The sequence below is a fragment of the Rousettus aegyptiacus genome, unplaced genomic scaffold (genome assembly GCF_014176215.1).
Source record: "Rousettus aegyptiacus isolate mRouAeg1 unplaced genomic scaffold, mRouAeg1.p scaffold_m13_p_6, whole genome shotgun sequence".
In the NCBI taxonomy this organism is placed as follows: domain Eukaryota; kingdom Metazoa; phylum Chordata; class Mammalia; order Chiroptera; family Pteropodidae; genus Rousettus; species Rousettus aegyptiacus.
The window spans coordinates 56299532-56318701 of record NW_023416309.1 but is presented as its reverse complement, the minus strand read 5'-3'; the positions used below and the strand labels follow the sequence as shown (position 1 = coordinate 56318701).

General features: G+C 45.7%; 1 protein-coding gene and 2 pseudogenes across 4 annotated transcripts in view; 1 reads left to right on the top strand and 2 right to left on the bottom strand.

Annotated features, from left to right (window-relative positions):
* Window positions 1–19170, bottom strand: part of ZRANB1 (zinc finger RANBP2-type containing 1) — a 55811-nt gene that overhangs the window by 24059 nt on the left and 12582 nt on the right. For all 4 annotated transcript variants that reach the window (XM_016118484.2, XM_036222637.1, XM_036222638.1 and 1 more), the window contains one exon: window positions 11919–12769. In XM_016118484.2, the coding sequence (XP_015973970.1) occupies window positions 11919–12732 (814 nt within the window). In that variant the 5' untranslated portion in view covers window positions 12733–12769. The remainder of the gene's footprint in view (window positions 1–11918; window positions 12770–19170) is intronic.
* Window positions 881–999, bottom strand: LOC118604654 (annotated as a pseudogene).
* On the top strand, window positions 7252–7370 carry LOC118604324 (annotated as a pseudogene).

The window sequence follows — 19170 nt, the reverse complement described above, 5'->3', positions numbered from 1 at the left end:
AAGAATTTTAAAAAACAACGGGTGGATGGAGCAGGATGGACATTTGTCTTATCAGGTTTTTAAATATCTAATAAATTCATAATTACTTAATGTGTGATACTGGTGTTTAAAAAAATCAAAATAAAGACCCTCAAAACGAATATCAAATCATCGTTATGTATAACAGAAACACCCATATCAATGGGGAAAGAATTTAATAAATATTAAATTTTTCAGAAAATTAATTTAACCCCTAGTCTAAATCAAAAAAACTGTGTTAAGAAAACAAAAATAAAATGTTACTAGTATAACTATCTTCACCAAAAAAAGGGAACGAAAATTTCCAACAAATATGACTGATATGTATTTTTAATACATATATTATCTTATTTATAGACTTCATATAACTTAATAAAGTCACAAAGGAAAATGGACATGATTCAACAATTCACATAAAAAAATACAAATGACGAAACAAGCGCGCATGCCTCCCTGCGGACATCGGCAGAGGGGCAGCCCGCAGAGGCTTGCGCGGGTGACGGGGCGTGACTGGCATGGGCCCTCCGGGCACCACTTTGCCAACACGCACCGACTGCCTGGAACACATTTGTATCACTTCACCCTATGATGCCATTTCCGGAAACCTGAGAAAATCGTTAGAAACGCTGACAATTTTGGTCATCAAAAGACTATCAGAATAAAAAATTTTCAAATAATCCAAAAGGCTAACAATGATGAATAGGTTAACTTTAAGTACAACAACTCAATGTCAGGTTACACACTCATTTTCAAAAGATGAAAGCATTTTGTCTTTTTAAAATTTTTTGTGGCGAGGCACCCCTTGGTTGACCTCACAGATTGCCAGGACCTTGTCGGCTCACAATCCCTCATTTTATTTTTTACGCTACAGCATCTGGTCTTCCTAGGGGGTCTCCCATCAAAGTGCTAACCAGGCCCAACCCTGCTTAGCTTCCGAGATCAGACAAGATCGGGCATGTTCAGGATGGCATGGCCGTAGACCCAAGATGAAAGCATTTTAATTCAAAATGTAAAGCTCAACAAAAAATGTACAATATCAATTACATAAAAATGTGAAAAAACTGAAAATACACAAAGATAACATTTCCTCTAGACAGTGATAGTGCAAACTTTTACTTTTTCATAGCTTTTCTATCTGAAATAGCTTACAATGAGTATGCTCCGCTTTTATTATTTCAAAATGTTCACATACTGTTACAGGAAGTCAGTAACAATGTCTAAATTTGATGAAACAAGAAATAATGACACGTCCATCAACGGATGAATGGACAAACGAAACGTGGTGCACACGTATGTGGGGCGGGGAAATCCTGGCTTCCCTCCTAGTCCCTCCGGCTGGCCTAATAATCGAAGTGACATGACGAGTCCCCAGGAGAAAACGACGGAACTTGACAAGGACATGCGGCAGGAGGGCGACCCGGCAGCGAAGGCCGCCCGAGCCCGGACCGGAGGCCTGTGGCTAGGACTGCGAAGGGGAGGAAGGCAATTTACAGGAAGATGGGAAAAGCAAATGTCTCACAAACGAATGTTTGCTGGGCCATCTTTAAAAATGGGACACAGAGGACTTTAATCGAAGGCGCCTAGCTGGCCCCTCACTGTTGATACGAGACGACACCTGTAGCGTTCTCAATCTTTCAGCAGGGGTGATATGGGGCCTCTTGCAGTTCTTACTATTTTTTCAGTAAACCTAGTTAAGTTTTCCTTTCTCCTTTCTTTTGGAAAAGGCCCTTTCCCCAAAATCCAGATAATGACCCTGAAACTGGTAACTCCGGTCCTCTGGCTTTTGATAAGGATCATCAGACCATCAGGCGGGAATGGCCCTTAGAGTCTGAGAGGAGAGGGGACTTTAGGCCAAAGGTGGTTTCAGTTCTTTAAGAAATACCTTAACCAAGCCTGTTTTCCTTTACTAGCTTAGTAGGCAAATCAATAACAGAAATTAATAAATATGTGCTTTAAACAAGTTTATATCTTCTTTTCCTTGTCTAGAGTGTGAGGCAGCTCTTCGGCAGGAAACCCAAGACCCCGCCTTGAGTGAGGCATGAACCCCTGGAGGCAGGGACCATGACCCTTCTCAGCAAGCAGCAGATACAGAAGAGACCTCCTGTCCCTCAACATCCATACTAACAATAAGGGGGTTCATGGCTCTTAGAAAAGAATTAGGCAGGAAAATCAGATAGGGGGTCTGGGGTCTGCCTGCAAAGACACTGAGGTCATCCTATACTAGGAAGGGTCTGCCCCAGCCCGCCCACAATTAAGCAAGCCAGAAGGCATTTCTGGGCTAAAAATAACTCATACCCAGAAACAAGTTGAAGAAAATTGGGTACTAGTTTTAGCCAGCCACTCGCACCTGTGCAATGAAGACCCCAATGACCTTCAACTCACCTGAGCCTCATTATACCATCATTATAATATGATGCATATGCCTGGAAGTTCATTAATATTACAATAGACTGAAATCTAAGAAAGAACATGCACAGGAAGCAAATGATGAATCACTGAGTCCTGTCAATCTTAACTGTCAATCAAGGAACCACCGCCCTCCTCCCCTCTAAGACAAGGGACCGCGATCAGCAAAGAGGAATAGAAACCCTGGGGGCTTTTTGCCAGGTCTTTTGAGGCCCGCCTCCCGTGCTGGGTGCTTCCATCTGGAAGCAGACTTTCCCTTCTCAGAAAACTTTTCTTCTCTACTATATTGCAGGGTCTTGCTCAATTCTTTGTTCGAGACATCAGGAGCCTGGACAGCGTGCCGGGAGGGGACCCCCGGGAACACTGTCGCACACTAGTTCACATTAACCGCGGTTATCCATCCGCAATGACAGCTCCCTTCCCGGAAGGATCCTCTATCTGAATTCTTTCAGGCCCTTAGGGGCAGGTCAAAAGCTCTTCCTGAGTCTTTTGTTTCTTAAAAATAAGCTTAAGATTATCAATATCCCAAAAAAGGGGCATATTTGGGGTGGAAAACTCTGCTCCGCCCACATACGACAGAATATTATTCAGTCTTAAAAGGGGAATTATGGCACATTCTGCAACATGAGTGACACTGAAAGACACTGAATGAAATGAGCCGGTCGCACGAGAACATTATGTGAAGCAGAACGGTGACCGTCCAGGGCACGCCAGGGGGGACGGGGAACGGGGACCAGTGCCAGCCGCTGCAGAGTCTCGGATGAAGCTCTGGAGAGGGGCGGTGGCTACAGTTGCACAGCCTGTGAAGGTGCCTCGTGCCCCTGCGCTGCGCTCTGAAAAATGGTTACGATGGCAAATTCTGTTACAGACATTTTAAAATTACATTTTTTAAAAAGATACAAGGACATTATTCAGAGATATCAGAAATGCTGTTCAAATAATACCGCCTACTATGTAGTGTTCCTTCCTCCTTATAAGATAAGTGTTTAAATTTTATGTAATCATAACCAATTGAGGGTCATTCTATAAAATAAATGGTCTGGACTCTGAAATGTTAATGCAAAAGTCTAAAATAAACGAAAGCCACCTGAGGCACTGCTCAGAGCAGAGGAGACGGAAGGGAAGAAACAACTAACAGGAGAGGTGTAAATAATCCTCGACTGCGGGCGGCTGGGCCGATGGCTGTTAGGGACACCATCGGTAAAAACGAAGATGGGCTTTGAATATTACATGTTCCTAGATAATTCTATTGTATGGTTATACCAGAGAAAATGTCTGCTTTTAGTACATGCTGAAGTATTTAGAGGCAAAGTGCCATGACATCTGCAGCTGATTCTCAGAGAGTTCAGGAAAGACTCCCCAGACAGACAGACAGAGACAGCTGGAGAGGGGGGGCGAATGGGGCAAGGCACCGACGCCTCGACATCCAGGTCAGAGGCGCGTGGTGCTCCGTGCATCACACTCGAAAATTTTCTCCAGGTTTTGAAATTTCTCAGAATAAAAGGTTGATGGGGGAAAAGTGGTTGTCTCTGCGCAGCAAGCTCGGATATGAAGAAGAGAAGAGAAACTGCTGCTTTTCCTTATAAACTCCTCTTTCGATACTGCCTGACTTTTTAGCCATGTGTATAGTTCAATAAATGTTTAAAATTAGTTATTTTATGGTACAGTAAAGTCTTCTGGAGTATAAACATGTTTTTATATTTAAATGATGTTTGGATTTCATAATTCGATGTGTTCATTTAATATAGTGCTTTTCAAAAATGAAAGCCTTCACTAAACCAATGCTGCATATTCACAAGTCAGCACCATATAATCAGGGATCGCCAGGCATCCTCGCGTTCCCTTTCTCAGCATACGGAGGCGCATTACCAGCTGGCAGGCCTGCGTAAGCCATCATCTCTAACAGGCAGGAATTATGTCTCAGACAGACTAAAGGCACCCAGCAAACAGGGCCAGCCTTCCATCTCCGCCACTGCCGTCCATTTGCCTAACACGCTCACTCCTGGAAGCTTCTATTTGATCCCAGGTGGCAGGAAGCACTTTCAAAAGCCTGACTGAATTGGCCAGGGGAAGGAAAATGTGTTGCATTCCCCAGATTAGAAGCCTTTAAATTGCTGAGAATTATCACAATTCACTTAGCGAAAATGAGAGCTCCAAAAATCACAAAAGGAAATCCTTAGAAAACAAAAACCATCTGAAGAGACTACTCCATTCAGGTGCTGAAAGTTAATTCCATTATCTGTAACACCAACCACCTTGGATGGGAGGGAGGTTCACAAGCAAGCACCTGCACGGAGTGAAAAGGCACCAGAGCTGCTTCCGCTACACACCGCCACCGAGAGAGCAGCACAGGACCCCCCGCAGCTGGCCTCCCGCACGCGGCCTTCCTCTTACGGGTGCAGCCCGAGGACTCACAGCAGGCGTCTGCACACACCGCGGATTCTATTTAAAGCTTTTAATAGACTATTGTAACTCCAACCATTTTTGGTGTTATTTTTCAAACAACATTAAATTTTGAAATCTGGTTGTAAATGTCTAAGACCCAAGACCTTTTCTCTGGGCTCTGCCTTCATTCACAGGTAAAGCCACTTATTTAAGGAACAAAGGGCACTAACTCAGAAGAACATCAGTGCACTCAGACTGGTATCAGGACAAAATCCAGTTCAGAATCATCAAAACATTAGCATCCTGGAATAAATCCAGCACTTAAAAAATAGTAACAACTTAAAACAGTGAACAACTTCATCAGCCTCCTCTCTAAACACCCAAAGATGATCTCCAGAAATTAAATACTAGAACATCGATCTGCTTTGGGCGACCGACTCTGAAGGGATGAATGCCACAAAGCCATGCCGCAGGGCAGAAAAAGTCCTAAAGATGGAAAATTGATAGTGCGAAGAGCTATCCCAACTTCAAACCAGGCAAACACAAGCAAAAAAACAGACCGAACAGCACAGAAATGCCACACTAAAAATCAAGTTCACATCCTGTGACCTAACTAAGGAATGCTGGCTATTAATAGTAAGTAGCGAGTGACAGATGATCTTGAGACACAGCAATCAGCTTCCTACGGGCATGTTTATCTACCTGATTTGGAGAAAAAAACAGGACTGAAAACATTAATATTCCCTATGTAAACACTGACAGAAGTTTCAGGAACAGTACGCCTTTAACCATATTGAGCAGGAAAAAAACCCTTTATACTGTGATTTACAGTAAGAAACACGTATCTGGTCTTCATCCACTGCTTCTGGCACAGAGCTCCTAAAACCCTGAAACTTCCGAGTAAGAGCCATCTTTTGTTCTATTTAGTTTCGCTCCTAGCTCCTGAAATAGCTCTAGATAAAGGTGAAGTGGGTGCTTTCTGTTATTCATATAACAAGCCCCTTTCAACCAGTTCTGAGTTTATGTTAATGAGGTGACTTGTAAAAAGCCCTTACAGATGGGAGGGGGTGACTGCCAGCGGAAACCAACCCGGTGATTAGAGGGAACTTTCAATCCCACCCCTACCTCCGGGAGGGGCTGGAGACTGAACCAGTCGCCTAGGCCAACGATTTAACGGATCACCTAGTAACTGAGCCTCCGTAAACATCCTTTGGGGTCTGGAGAGCTGTGGGCTTTGAGGGTCCGGGCTGGGGGGCGCATGCAGGCCCTGGGACAGCGGCGGTCAAGACGGTCAAGACGCGGCGTGGGGCGGGAACGCCCCTCCCCTTGCCCCGTGCTCCTTCTTCCCCCTAGTCGCGTATCCTTGTATCATAAACAGTAATACAGCCGGTAAAACGCCTCCCTGAGTCCCCCGAGTCATTCTAGCGAATTAACTGAACCCAAGGCAGGCGTCCTGGGAACCTGTGATTTACAGCCAGCAGATGAGCACAGGTAACCCCGACTTCTGACCGGCATCTGAAGTGGGGGGGGGTGTGTTCTGTGGAACTGTGGGATCAGATGCTATGCCCAGGTAGACAGTGTCTCGACTGAGTTAAACCGTAGGGCGCCCAGTTGGAGTAGGGTGAATGAGAACTGCTTGGTTTGGCAAACTGCCCCCTCCCCGACCCGCGCCGCACACACCTGGCGTCCAGCAGTGCTGGGAGTGGAGAACACACTCGCACAGGTGAGCTTTCCCTTACAAATTCTTCTACCATCTCCGACCAGAAAAAGATGGCACCGCCCACACACCCGGCGAGTGGCCTGGCCTCTGGGGGGGGGGGCCTCGACCCCGCCCCCCAGCGAGAGCTGACAGTTAAATTTTTCTGAATTTGTCACTGATGTGAGACAACTGAACATTTTCAGCATAATAATGCCAGTTTCACGGGGTGATTACTTTGTAAGGTATATAAATGTCTACTCACTATGCTGTACACCTGAAACTAATACTATTGTACGTCGACTATAACTGAAAAATGGATTTTAAGAATTAACTAATTTTGTCACAACCCAGTCCCAACACGCGCGTGTTACACAGCCTGGTTTGTCCTCCCCTTCGCTGTCACACCCGCCGCTTCCACACTCCCGAATGTGTCCCGTCCTCAACAGCATCGCCCGACGAGCTCATGCGAGAAAGATGCAGCTGTCGTCTCAGACGTGACGCAAAGTGCCAAACGGGAAGCAACACGTCTAATGACAACTGAACAAAAACTTTCCAAGTAAAACTTTTCTTTTAGGACTTTAGGTACAGTAAACACACAAAATGACTTTTTTTTTTTCTTTATATCATATATTCATCAAATTATCAAATATTCGCCAGTGAAAGTAAGAAGATAGATTAAAGGTAAAGAAATATAACTTCAGACGTTTCATATCCATAGAGTGCCTGGTGAAAAACTGAGCCTTGTCCACGGCCATGCCACCCAGAACAAGCCCGATCCCATCTGATCTCGGAAGCTAAGCAAGGTTGGGCCTGGTTTGTACTTGGATGGGAGACCACCTAGGAAGAGCAGGTGCTGTAGGCATAAAAAAAAAAAAAATTTAATTAAATTAAAAATAAGGGATGGTAAGCTGACGAGGTCTTTGCAATCTGTGAGGTCAACCAAGGGTTGCCTTGCCCAAAAAAACAAAAAGAAAAAAAACTGAGGCCACTCTACTCTTTGCAATAAGACCCCATCGTACCTACTTACTCTGTCTTCCCCCGACACCAAGAAGTTAAGCTGGCTCGCGCTGGGTCGAGACGCAGGTGGTCTGCAGAGGATGAAGGTGAAGAAGACAGAAGTAGGGGGGGAGAACCCAGCCCGCAGGAGAGAAGAAGGGTGAAGGTCTATTTGTCCAGATCCCAGGGTCCACGAAGGTGTACCTGGTGACTGACTTAAATATCTGAATGCCTGCGATGTATCGGGCACCGTCTTAGGTACCAGGATACAGCTGTGAGCCGAACAGACAAACTCCTGGACCTCAGGAAGCTTAAGACTCAAAGGAAGAGAGAAACAGCAAGGCGATTGAGAGTGCGTCACTAGAAGGTGGCGTGTGCTGTGGGGACAGGACTGAGGGAAGAGGGCGCAGGACGGGACTGGGACTTTGGATGCGGCGGTCAGGGAGCCCCCACACACACACACACACACACCAGAAGGCACCATGTGAGCGAAGAGCTTCAGGAAGCAGATCGGCTGATCCTACAGTCGGGAAGAGAGCGATCCAGGCAGAGGGGCGGCAAGCGCATCGGCCCGAGGCTTACGCGGCAGAAAGGCGGGTGGGGGCTGCAGAGAAAGGGCAGGCAGGAGGCGACAGATGGGGTCCGGGGGGGCGCTGCGCAGGGCAAAGGGGTGCGGGGCCTGGAGAGGGCCAAGGGACTTTGGCTTTTACTTTGAGGGACACAGGCAATCGGCTGGGAGGGCGCTGAGCAGTTTCCAAAGAGTAACCCCCACGGCAGCAGGGACCGCACGGGGGCGGGGGGGGGGGCGAGCACAGATGGGGTCGCGGTCTGGACCAGGGCGGTGGGAAGGGTCAGACTCAAAACGTATCTTGAAGGTAAAGCCCGTGAGATTTCCTGACGAATCGGAACAGAGCATAAAAGAGAAAGCTCTGGGGTGGCCAGGGCTCTTGCACGGCAACTCGGGGAACGACCTGGCCGCTGGCTGGGAGGGGGGGCCGGGCAGCGAAGGTCTGAGCGAGGCGCCAGCTCCGCGTCAGCCTCACGGAGCTGAAGCCAGTTTCACGGCTGCCAGTCCTGACCCTCGACGGTTTGACTCACGATTTTTCGGCCTTACGGCGGGGACAAAGCAACACGAGTTCAGCAGAAACCGCTGGTCGAAGGCGGCTCCTGCCCCCACGGGCGGCGGGTGGCGCGGTGCCCCCTGCGATGCCCATCCCCGCCCCCGCCCCCCCCGTGCATGTGCCGCATCGCGGCGCTTTCTGGATTGCGGGTTTTCTTTGTCCGCATCCCATCACGGCTACTGCAGGGCAGTCTGCACCTCCTCCTCCTGCTTCTGGCCGGGAGAGGAGAAGGGCGGGGGCTGCCGAGACGACAGGCGGCGGCCCCGCCGCAGGCCCGAGGACCCGAGGACCGGGGGACGAGCCCTGAGCCGCCGAGGCCGGCCGGGCGCCACGTCCAGCCGGGCCACGTCCAGCCGGGCCACGTCCAGCCGGGCAGGCCCGTGCACCGCACTCTGCCTTACAGTATTTTCCAACTTACGGGGCGATTTTTTTAATCAGGACAAAACCCCATCATTAAGCCGAGGAGCATCTGTATTAGACATTTAGGGGAAGACGCTGTGCAGGCAGCTGGACATCTGAGTCTCGGGTTCAGGGATACGAAGAGTCATTACACAAATTTAATCTGGGTTTCTTACCTGACCCCGCGTCTTTTCAAGGGATCAACTCGGGTCACAAATTTAAATACCCTTTTAAAGAGCAACTGGCTCGATGCACTAGCAGAACTGAAGCGGCGTGTTAGGTAGTGCTGCTAAGGACACTGTCCTCTACCCCATGACAGGCGGTCGTGACAGGCGGTCAGTCTCCGGTCAGTCTCCGGTTAGCACTGACATGGCCTCCCAGAAAATACCTGGCACCAAAGTGCGAACATTCCAGAGATAAGGTGCATCTACACTCACACCTCTGCCTTGACCATCTTGGCCCCCGTCCCCGAATTCCACTTCTATCTCCCACACCCCCTCACCACAAGATGATGTGGCTGATGCGACACTCACCCCAGCAGTCACGTTAAGGAGCCTTGCTCAACAATGCGGACGATCTGGTCTACTCTTGCCTTCCCTACGACGGCATCTTCCTCACTCCTATCTTACCAGCAGCAAAGCTGGCCTGACGTTGAGCTTTTTTTTCCAATTTCAAATAAGAAAGTATCATGCTTGACACTTAGTATAAGTTTTACACTCAGCATACATTTTATACTCGGTGTACATACTGTGGAGATATTTCTTTAGTACGCGTGCTGCCAAAGAGTGCTGGGATGATTTTTTTAAATGTCTAACATCAGCACATGCAATGAAATCTGGAGAATATACGGCAGGCAGAAAAGGGAAAGGAAAGGTTCATTTTCAGTATATGTGGATTTCTGTTAATTAATCCAACACAATTCAAACAAGTAAAAAAAAAGTTATTAACATATTTTGGAGATCAAGAAATAACTAGCTAACAAAGAGAGGGCCATAATCTTTTGTGCAACAGTCCAGAACTATATAGTAAAAAATATTTGCTGATAGGAAAGACAGAATCCACATTACCATGAACCAAATACAATCAATTCTTGGCCCTAAAAACCTAGAAACTGTGGAGTGGGTTGGAATAGGGACCTCATGACAAAGAAACTGTCCCGTAAATAAAACGAGAGCAAATCCCACATTAGTCCTGCCGGTAGGGGCGTTGGATCCACCGGTATGCCGTATTCACAGCTGTTAGAATTCGAAGCGGTCCAGGGATGGCTGTTCGGAAGGACACTGGAAAGAGCAAAGGCAGCAGGAGAAGACGGCGCGGTTAGGGGCGGCCGCAAAGACGCAGGACCCCACGGACCGCTCTCCTTGTTTCCAGGAGAGAAAACATTTCACAGCAGGCGCTCTCACCCTAGGATCCACGAACTCGAAGAAACAACGACCCTCCGATTCCAAAAGGGTGAAGAACCACCGCGAGCAGCTCCTCTCCCTCTGCACGTCACGTGCGCTGCGGGATCAGCTCGCGGCGAGCAGCGAACACGTGCTCAGAGCGCCGCTGCCTGCAGAAGCGCTCGCGGGTGTGTTCCAAAAGGCGCGCGGCTCATAAAAAGGCAATCACACCGAGATGCAAAGGTCACCGGAGAGGAGCGGATGTGCAGAGACTGCTTAATGGGCACGGAGTCCTTCGGGGGTGAGGAAAATACTTCGGAACTGGACAAGCGGTGGTGGCCGCACTACGCCGTGAGTGCACGAAACGCCGCTCAACTGCCACTTCCAAACGGTGAGTTCTGTTATGTGAATCGGGCCTCCATTGAAAATACAACAGAACCATTTTGTATCTCCTTATGAAAAGAAGACAGTCAACACCAAGAGTGTTACCCCAACTGGGGTAGGGGGCGAAATGGGGTGGAATGGGGTGGAGTGGGGTGAAATGGGGTGAAATAGGACTCCTCTCAGGACTTGCGGCTTTATACAGTTATGTCTTCCATATTCCTGGGGCTACGTTCAGGAGCACAAACAAAAGAAATATTGGGAAAATGTGTATATGCAGCTAAGCCACGTTTTAAGGCTTAGCTATTGTTCCACACGATATTTAACTTTAGTATTCGCTCAAAACTTCCTTTACAAAACTAAATGTCAAAGTGCCACATCCAAGTCATTTAAAGCATCAAACAGCTCATCTACTCAAAATGCAAAGAGAGATGAAAATACAGAAAAGTCAAGTAACTGCTTTTGTAAATTACATCACAAACGATTAACGCACAGGGTCAACAACTGGAGCAAGCCCAGTTCTGAGCCAGGAGCTGGGACCAACATCCAGAGAATTTCCTTAGCAAAACACTAAACCAAAACCACAACACACACAAATCATAAACGGACCTGTAGAATCAGCTGGCCTCACTAAATCAGTTTCTTGAAGTTTGCAAATATTTACTACGTGACATTAGTGTTACGTTAATATCAGTATTTCCAAGGTCAGTATCATATGTGTCCGACTCCTTGGAGTCACATTTTTGTGATATTTTTCCAATCTGACTAAAGCCTCTGCCGTCACAAGACGCCCGCGCGTTTGGTGTCCCCGGTCACATCCCGTCACAGGGCACAGAGCAGCAGCTTTGGACTCCAGGTACAAACTTTACTACTGGTGCGTGAAAAACTCTGCGCTCACTTAGAAGTTTCTCCCTGATGATGGAGAAGCAGGTATACGATGAATGACCCGGAGGCAATTTAGGACACCGTAGTAACGGGATCACGAATCTAGAGGTCCTTCGGCACGCCCACCGAGAGCTCCGCCACCACGCTGAACGCGCCCGATGCTAAGGGACACGGACCCCGCCCATACCTCTCATGTCACTGGTAATGTCTTTTCCCATCCCACTCAAAAAAAATGCAGAAACTTACCCACACAAGCATTGAGGAAGAGCCAATCGGTTTTTTTCATCCTGTTTTTAATCTGCTTTACTTTCTTAAAGTCCACTTCGAGTTCCTCCTTGCTGCCGACGGCGCCAGCCAATTCGATCCTCTGAAAATCCATTTTCACTTCAGAGTCTCGCTTCGTTGTAGGAGGCGACCTTCTCTGGCTGTTTCCACTGCTGCAGCCCCCCCTCCACCGCGCTCTGTCTTGCTCGTTGATTATGGAAGAAGCCTCCTCAGTCTCTGCCAACTCTATTGCTTCAATATTATTAGGTCTGGGATGATCGCACACAACACATTTTTTAGCCTTGGCCCAGTTCTCATACGTGCAAACAGAACAGGTCCAGTGCTGGGTCCTCGTGTTCAGTTTATTTCTATCATTGTATTCCTCGCAAGGATCAACAGAAAAGGCGACCGGCCTTGAGCCAGACCCTGAGGACTGAGGAGACTCCGTGGGGCTCCTGGTCCTGCGCTGGGACAAGCACTGGGTGCATCTGATGGCCCTCGGCCAGTTCAAGTACGTGCACATGTGGCATGACCACTTGTTTGCGTTCTCCACGCTGTACGAAGACTTAACCCTCGGTCTGGCACTGGAGTCCGGGCATATCAAAGGGCTGCTTCCTCCTTCGGTGCTGGAAGGATCCCAGTCTCTGCCCACATCGCTCGAACCGCTCTTAAATGGATCTTCTGTAATAATTGTTCCACTGGGTCTCTGGGCACGACACATCGTACACTTGATTGCAGATGGCCAGTTTTCATACGTACAATATTCACAAGCCCACTTAATTCCACGTTCTGACATTGTGCACTTCTTGAAGTGAGTTATGTCAGGCAGGAAGCTATAAATAATTAGGACATGGTTATTAAAACAATAACTACACGATTCCACCTCTAAAATATGCCCCCAAAAGCACCCTTCTACTTATAAATTTCTCGAACGATGTATGCAAGATTTCAAACTATTTTTATTTTTTTGATTTTGGTAGACACGGGAGATAAATTCCCAAAGAAAAACCTTAGATTTCGGGATTCAATAAAATTGTATTTTTGAATGCAAGGGGTAAGCAGGAGATAAAGGAAGGTTTACTGTAAGAGGGAAGTTGCTAATGGGAATGTTCCATTTCAGCCAGGTCATCAGTATCAATTTAGAAAATGAACCAACCGTTAAAAGACTCATAGGTAAAGAGAAGAACACAAACCAAGTGTCTTAAACATGTAACCATTCTCAAATTATGAACATAGGTTAGTATGCTATCTAGGTATACAGTATCATGTTTGATTTACTACAGAATTCAGAAGATCAGAGTCAATTCTATTATTCATCCTAATGGAGAAAAGCAGCTTAAAAGTGCTGAACAAGCACAGGTAGGAAAGAAAGCTGCTGAGGAATACTTCTCACAATTCACAAACGACTCTGTGAAACAGGTAAAATTCCTTGATGGCCTATATCCTCAAAATCTACTTCTGTCTAAAATGCATACAATAAAAATTGCACATCACCTATGTTTGGCACAATGAAACTGAAGGAACGTTGCTAACTACCAGCATACCACCTCGATATAATTTTGAATATTCATACTCAAACTATTCATATTTAACACATACTCAAAATTCAACTCCTATTAAAAATATGATCACTGTTTAAAAGTTTCCTATGATTCTTCACTGGGCTTCCTAACACCACATGACAACGAAGACTTTATTTAATGACCACAAACTTACAAAGTAAGTCAATAATGATTTTTTTAACAGCCTGAATTTAGACACTAGCCATTAAAGCCACTCGTTTTCTTAAATCCCTTCTCAACTAAATTAATGTCATTCTGCCATCTACTTATAACCAGAAAAATGAAAGAAATTCTAGGCAGAGTAATAGAAGCTCTTCCCCTCTCTTTCTCGAGCATTTTCTCTGAACCTGTGAGCTCAATCTTTCACTTTACAAGTGTGTTATGTCCCTGGCTTGCCAAGTCCTCAATCCATGTTAGTGTGAACTGTTAAGAGGACAAATTCACTATAAGAAAGGCTACTATTTAATCGCTAAAATAAAACGCACCCTTACTAAGATTTTAGTTTCCATGCAGAACCTTCGCCTTGCACACGGTCAGAATAAAAGTATGGTTTATAAAACAGATCACAGACAAGATTCAGTCTTTCTGGGGGCGCCGACCCCGACTGACTCAGGAGACACTGTGATGCCATGTCTAACTGCGAGCGGGTTCTTCCCGTCAAGGAGGCTGACGCTGAATTTCGCTTGAGCCAGCTACTTCATCCGAAAGCGTTTTTTAAAAGGCTTTATTTTAATCAATTCTCTATTTTTTAAGTCAATTCTCTATTTTAATCCTACTCACTTCTTTTAACAACTATTATATTTAGAATTTTAATTTAACACGGCAAATAAAATTAGCTAACTGAGGGGCTAGTCAGTGAAACTGGACATGGGAAAGACATTTATCTACAAAACTTTAAACATGTAAATGTGCACTAATGAGCACACTAACATGACTTGATAATGCTAAATCGATTCCTACCTGTATTGCTTATTACTGAAGGTGCTATAAACCACGTATTTAAAAACAACAAAAAACGCTGCTTGTATTTAGTTTTGAAGCCTTTTTCGCCTCCAGCAACAGCATTTTTTTCCCAACCCAGCTAATTTATACTTATCTTGCTTAGACATTTAAGTTTATTCTGTGCACACGATTACACGCTGAAGATCCAGCAACTATAATCACATAAGCATCCCTAAAATGACATCGAGATTTGACGGCAGTTTTCATACTCATTCGTCAGTCTCTTCGCTTTAGTTTCTCAGGAATGAAATATAGATAAATTACTTGCTCATTCATTTGGAAATTAAAATGAGCAAGTAAAAACTTATCATGGTAAGAACAAGTAACATAACGAATATATCCAGGGCTACCATAAATAATTTCAATATTTCATTAAAAAGATTCACATTCAAAAATTCACGCTTGCTTTGATCGGCCTTACTTCCATATGGTTGTCGGCTCAACTGAACAGCTTGTGAACGAACTTACCTTATCTCAGCTAATCTTCACGGAACTAACATGCCACAGTATAACATAAACGTCCATGTCTGACCCTCCCCCAAAAGAAGTTTGCTGCAGAAAATAAAGAATCATGTGCCTAGTGAACAGCCCGTACCTTCCAAACATTCACGTAACTAAATATGAAAACTAAGCTCAGAGTTCCACGATAAGTGTGTTATGTTAGGTAATGATGTCTACAGTGCCCTTTCCACTGGGAATTGAGACTAAAATTTGGTAGAGAGGATTACCTGAGAGAGCCATTTGTACCTGCAGTAATCTGGAACATAAGAGTAAAGATAACAGCTCGACCATGTGGTTTTGCATTATTGAGATGAAATTTACACTAAGTACACTTTTTCTTCCAGATGTCCTAAAAGGACATAAAATTATTTTTAACAGCAACAAGTTGTTAGTATTGCATACTGAAAAAGTTACAAAATATCTTTTAACTTATATTGATATGCCCAAGTAAACTTAATAGTCTAATTTTGCATGTAACGCGTTTCCAATTCTATCCAATGAATCAAACTTCAATTAATTAGTAGAATAAAGTTAACAATAAAATCTGCATAATCTGGACCTTCTTTAAGAGGCACTAGACCCAAGTGCTACTCTTAAAAAAACATTCCTTGGTCCGAATGCAGTACCAGCAGTTCCCATACCATGGACCAGAGTCCCTGAATCCGTCTATGCATCAAGCTCTACCTGCAGGCAGACTGAATGATGTCTCCAGTATACCAACCATTTTCCAGTACTAAATTCACAACTGCTTTTAATTATATATCCCCAGTTCAAGTGATAATAAAGGCACAAGTATTAGGGATGTGTGGATCGATGGCTGGGGTTAAGGGAGGGGCTAGTAACTGAGCATTTTTTATACTGTCATGCTTAATAATGAATTAGGCCATATTTGTGAAGCATTACTAAACACTGTAAAATAAATATATCTATATTGAAGTCAATGCCTCAAAATTGTAGCTATACTACAAATTCCCCCAACCACCTACTAAAACCCTAGGAAAGGGAACTGAAGCGGAGTCATTCTCGCAAACACACAGTCCCTAAGAAACAAACTGAGAGCAGCTCGGCTGCCAGTCTCAGATGACGTTATCCAAAGAAAGGACTTACAGCAGTCTTTAAGGTTCTGGATTAGCTTCATTAATAAGTTCATGGTTAGTAATATGACTATTAATATAAATCATTGATACAAGTATTAATATAAACCTGTGGAGATTTACAGATGCTCAGAAAGCATTTGTAGGGAATACAGATGAAGGTAAGACTAAAAGGATGTTCCAAGCATGTTGAATTTTCAAGTTCTGTTAAAATATTACAAGGCGATTAATTCTGAATTGTAATATTTATATAAATAAAAAGTACTACTTAACTCTAAGCCAAAAATCCCACACAGTCGCTTCCTCTTTTCTCCTCGGCATCTTCCTACATTACTATCTTCCTCACGACAGTCAACAGAAAAACTAACTGGTCTTGAGCAAGATCCTGTAGCTTGCTGGGTGCCACGGCGAACCCTCTGAAATCTGACCTCCTTTCAGGGCTCCGACAGCTTATCGCATCCCACACTAAACCTCCGACGTTCCTCTCACAACCCCCATCCTGACTTCTGCAGTGCACACTAAGGACACCCTGGCACCCAGCACAGACTCAGGGTCACCCTGAGTTCTGCCTTCTCCCCACGGGTGCCCCCCAGCGGCCTCTGTCCCTCCGGGTCCTCGCCTCCCACTCACTCCTGCCATCGACCCTTTGCAGGTCAAAACGCCTACAACTGCCTCCTAAGCGCCTTCCCTTTCTAAATCCATCCGGCTCACGGCGATCAGGGTAATTCTCCTCGTGACAAGGTGCTCTTTCTGAAGCTCTGCAACAGCGTAAACGTTCAGCTCCTTCCCGCCACACACACACACTCACTCCAAACACAACACACATACAGACTCACGCCTGAACCACTGCCCCGCGGCACACACACGGAGGCTCCACCCGTGAAACACGAGCACGGCGGGCGTGCTGCGGGGGACCCCTGCCACCCCCGGAGGCTCGGTTCGAGTGTCGCGTCTCTCGTGAAGCTTTTCGAATCTCTTCCAGGACACCCCGAGCGACATTTCCGCCAGCGCTCGGCGCTGGCCGAGCTCCCTGGCGAGGTCTAGAACACGGACTTGTGTGTTGCCCTTGCACCATCCCCTCGGTTCTCAAACAGGTGGCAGAGTTTTCAAAAACGGTGGCTCAGAGATCCTAGTGCCAAGGAATGGGAACCGGCCCCCCAGGAAGAGACACCCCCCCCAGTGACCTGACAAAGGAAGGGAAGTGGAGCTTTTGAGCAATCTCAGGCAAATAACAGAAATCCTAGAGGATGAGACCCCCGCCTGGGGCAAGACCGCAGGAGGAGAGTGTCTGCCACAGGCTCCCGCGACGCGGTCACCTGCAAGACCCACACAGCACAAAGCGGCAGCAAGGGCACGCATCACACATCCTCCGTAAGTACGAAATCTACGTGAAACTACGTATAATCAAGAGTCAGCAGGTCCCAAAAGCATGCTGACCACCCTGCTCTACAAAGAGGACTGTGACCTACGTCACCTGCCCCGAGTGAGCAGACTCAACTACGGCCCGTCGCCAGGATTGTGTGGACAAGTGGACAAAGCAAATTTAGTTAAAATGACAAAGTTAAATAACACCTGTCACGGTGACCTTGCCTTCCGGCCTCTATGCCTCACCTGAGGCAATTACCCAGACAACCAGCACAGTTACCTTCATTCCAACCAAACCCAAATCCTTGAAATGTAACAAAGAATATAAAATTTACATTTTAACATCAGCATTGTGCTTTTTAAAAAACTATAATGAAAGTTACATTCTAATGTTTTTCTTTTAACCTATCTTCCACTCATTTCAAGAGGAATCCTACATCTTTACATAAAAGGGTTTTTTATCTGTAACTTCCCCCAACTTCCTCTACTTCAACTTCCTCGACTGCTTCAGTTCCTTGACAGTCACAGTACAGGAAGGAGGGGTGATATGGCCACGTGTACCCTGAGCTTCTGCAGACCCCAGCCTAGCACAGTTCCTTCACATAGTTTCAGAGACAGCGCAGGTCAGCCACGCACCCCAAATTATAATCCCAAAGAAAACTCATTTTATGTAACAACCAATGACAAGTTACCGAAAGTCTACTATGCACTCAGAAATATCGATATAACTAGATAAAGCACTGTCCTTATGCTCAGAGCACCTGCAGTCTAATTCGATGAAAGATGACCAGTTTTCCTAGACATATATGATCATCTTTAAGAGTCCACATCGATCCGGCAGTCAACAAATAAAACATTTGCAAGAACTGTAAACACGCTACCTCATTCAGAATGATTTCTTTAATTTATCTTTTCCATTTTCTGTTCACAATGAATAGATTAATCCCAACTAAGTATCCCTAGAAACCAAGAGTCACTACTGTACACCTAGCCCAACAAAAGGCCATGTTTTTACCAAACATTATAACTTTTAGATAATCAGCAAGTTCTGATATAAAAGAAAGAAAAAGATGTGAAAGGCAGACAGGACCAAATGGATGAAATATTCCAAGGCAAAAATCAACTCAGAGCTACATCTTGTCCAAAAATTTCTTTCATAATGCTCCAATCCATTATAGTGACTTGAATTAAAACTTATTTTATAAATACAAGTTACTTACAAATGTCGTTTATTAATAATAGTGTGATTCGGTGAGATCACCTTTCTCTTGATTCCGAGTGTGATGAATAGGAAAATGGGAAGGAGCTCTGTGATTCGGGTTTTCGGTGCAGGGACAGGGAGAACAAGGTGAGCAAAGGGCGCCTGGGACGGAAGGCCGAAGACTACTGCCGCAGGCGCCGCCCGCCACTCATCGGGCGGGACGGAGGTCCAGGCCACCTCCGCCTATTGCACAACTTTGCTCGGGCCAGCCTGACCTGACTGAGAGAGGAGCAAACACGCGAGCACTTACTGTATGCCAGACACCGCTCTCAGGACAATACATATAAATTAACTAACTGAATCTTCAGAACCCTAAGAAACAGGTATTATTATTATCTCCAATTGTATTGATTAAAAACAGGAACAGAGACTGAGAAGCTGAGTGATTTGCCCAAAGTCGCAAAGCTTACTGAAGTGGCAGAGGGAGGGTTTGAATCTAGACGTTGTGG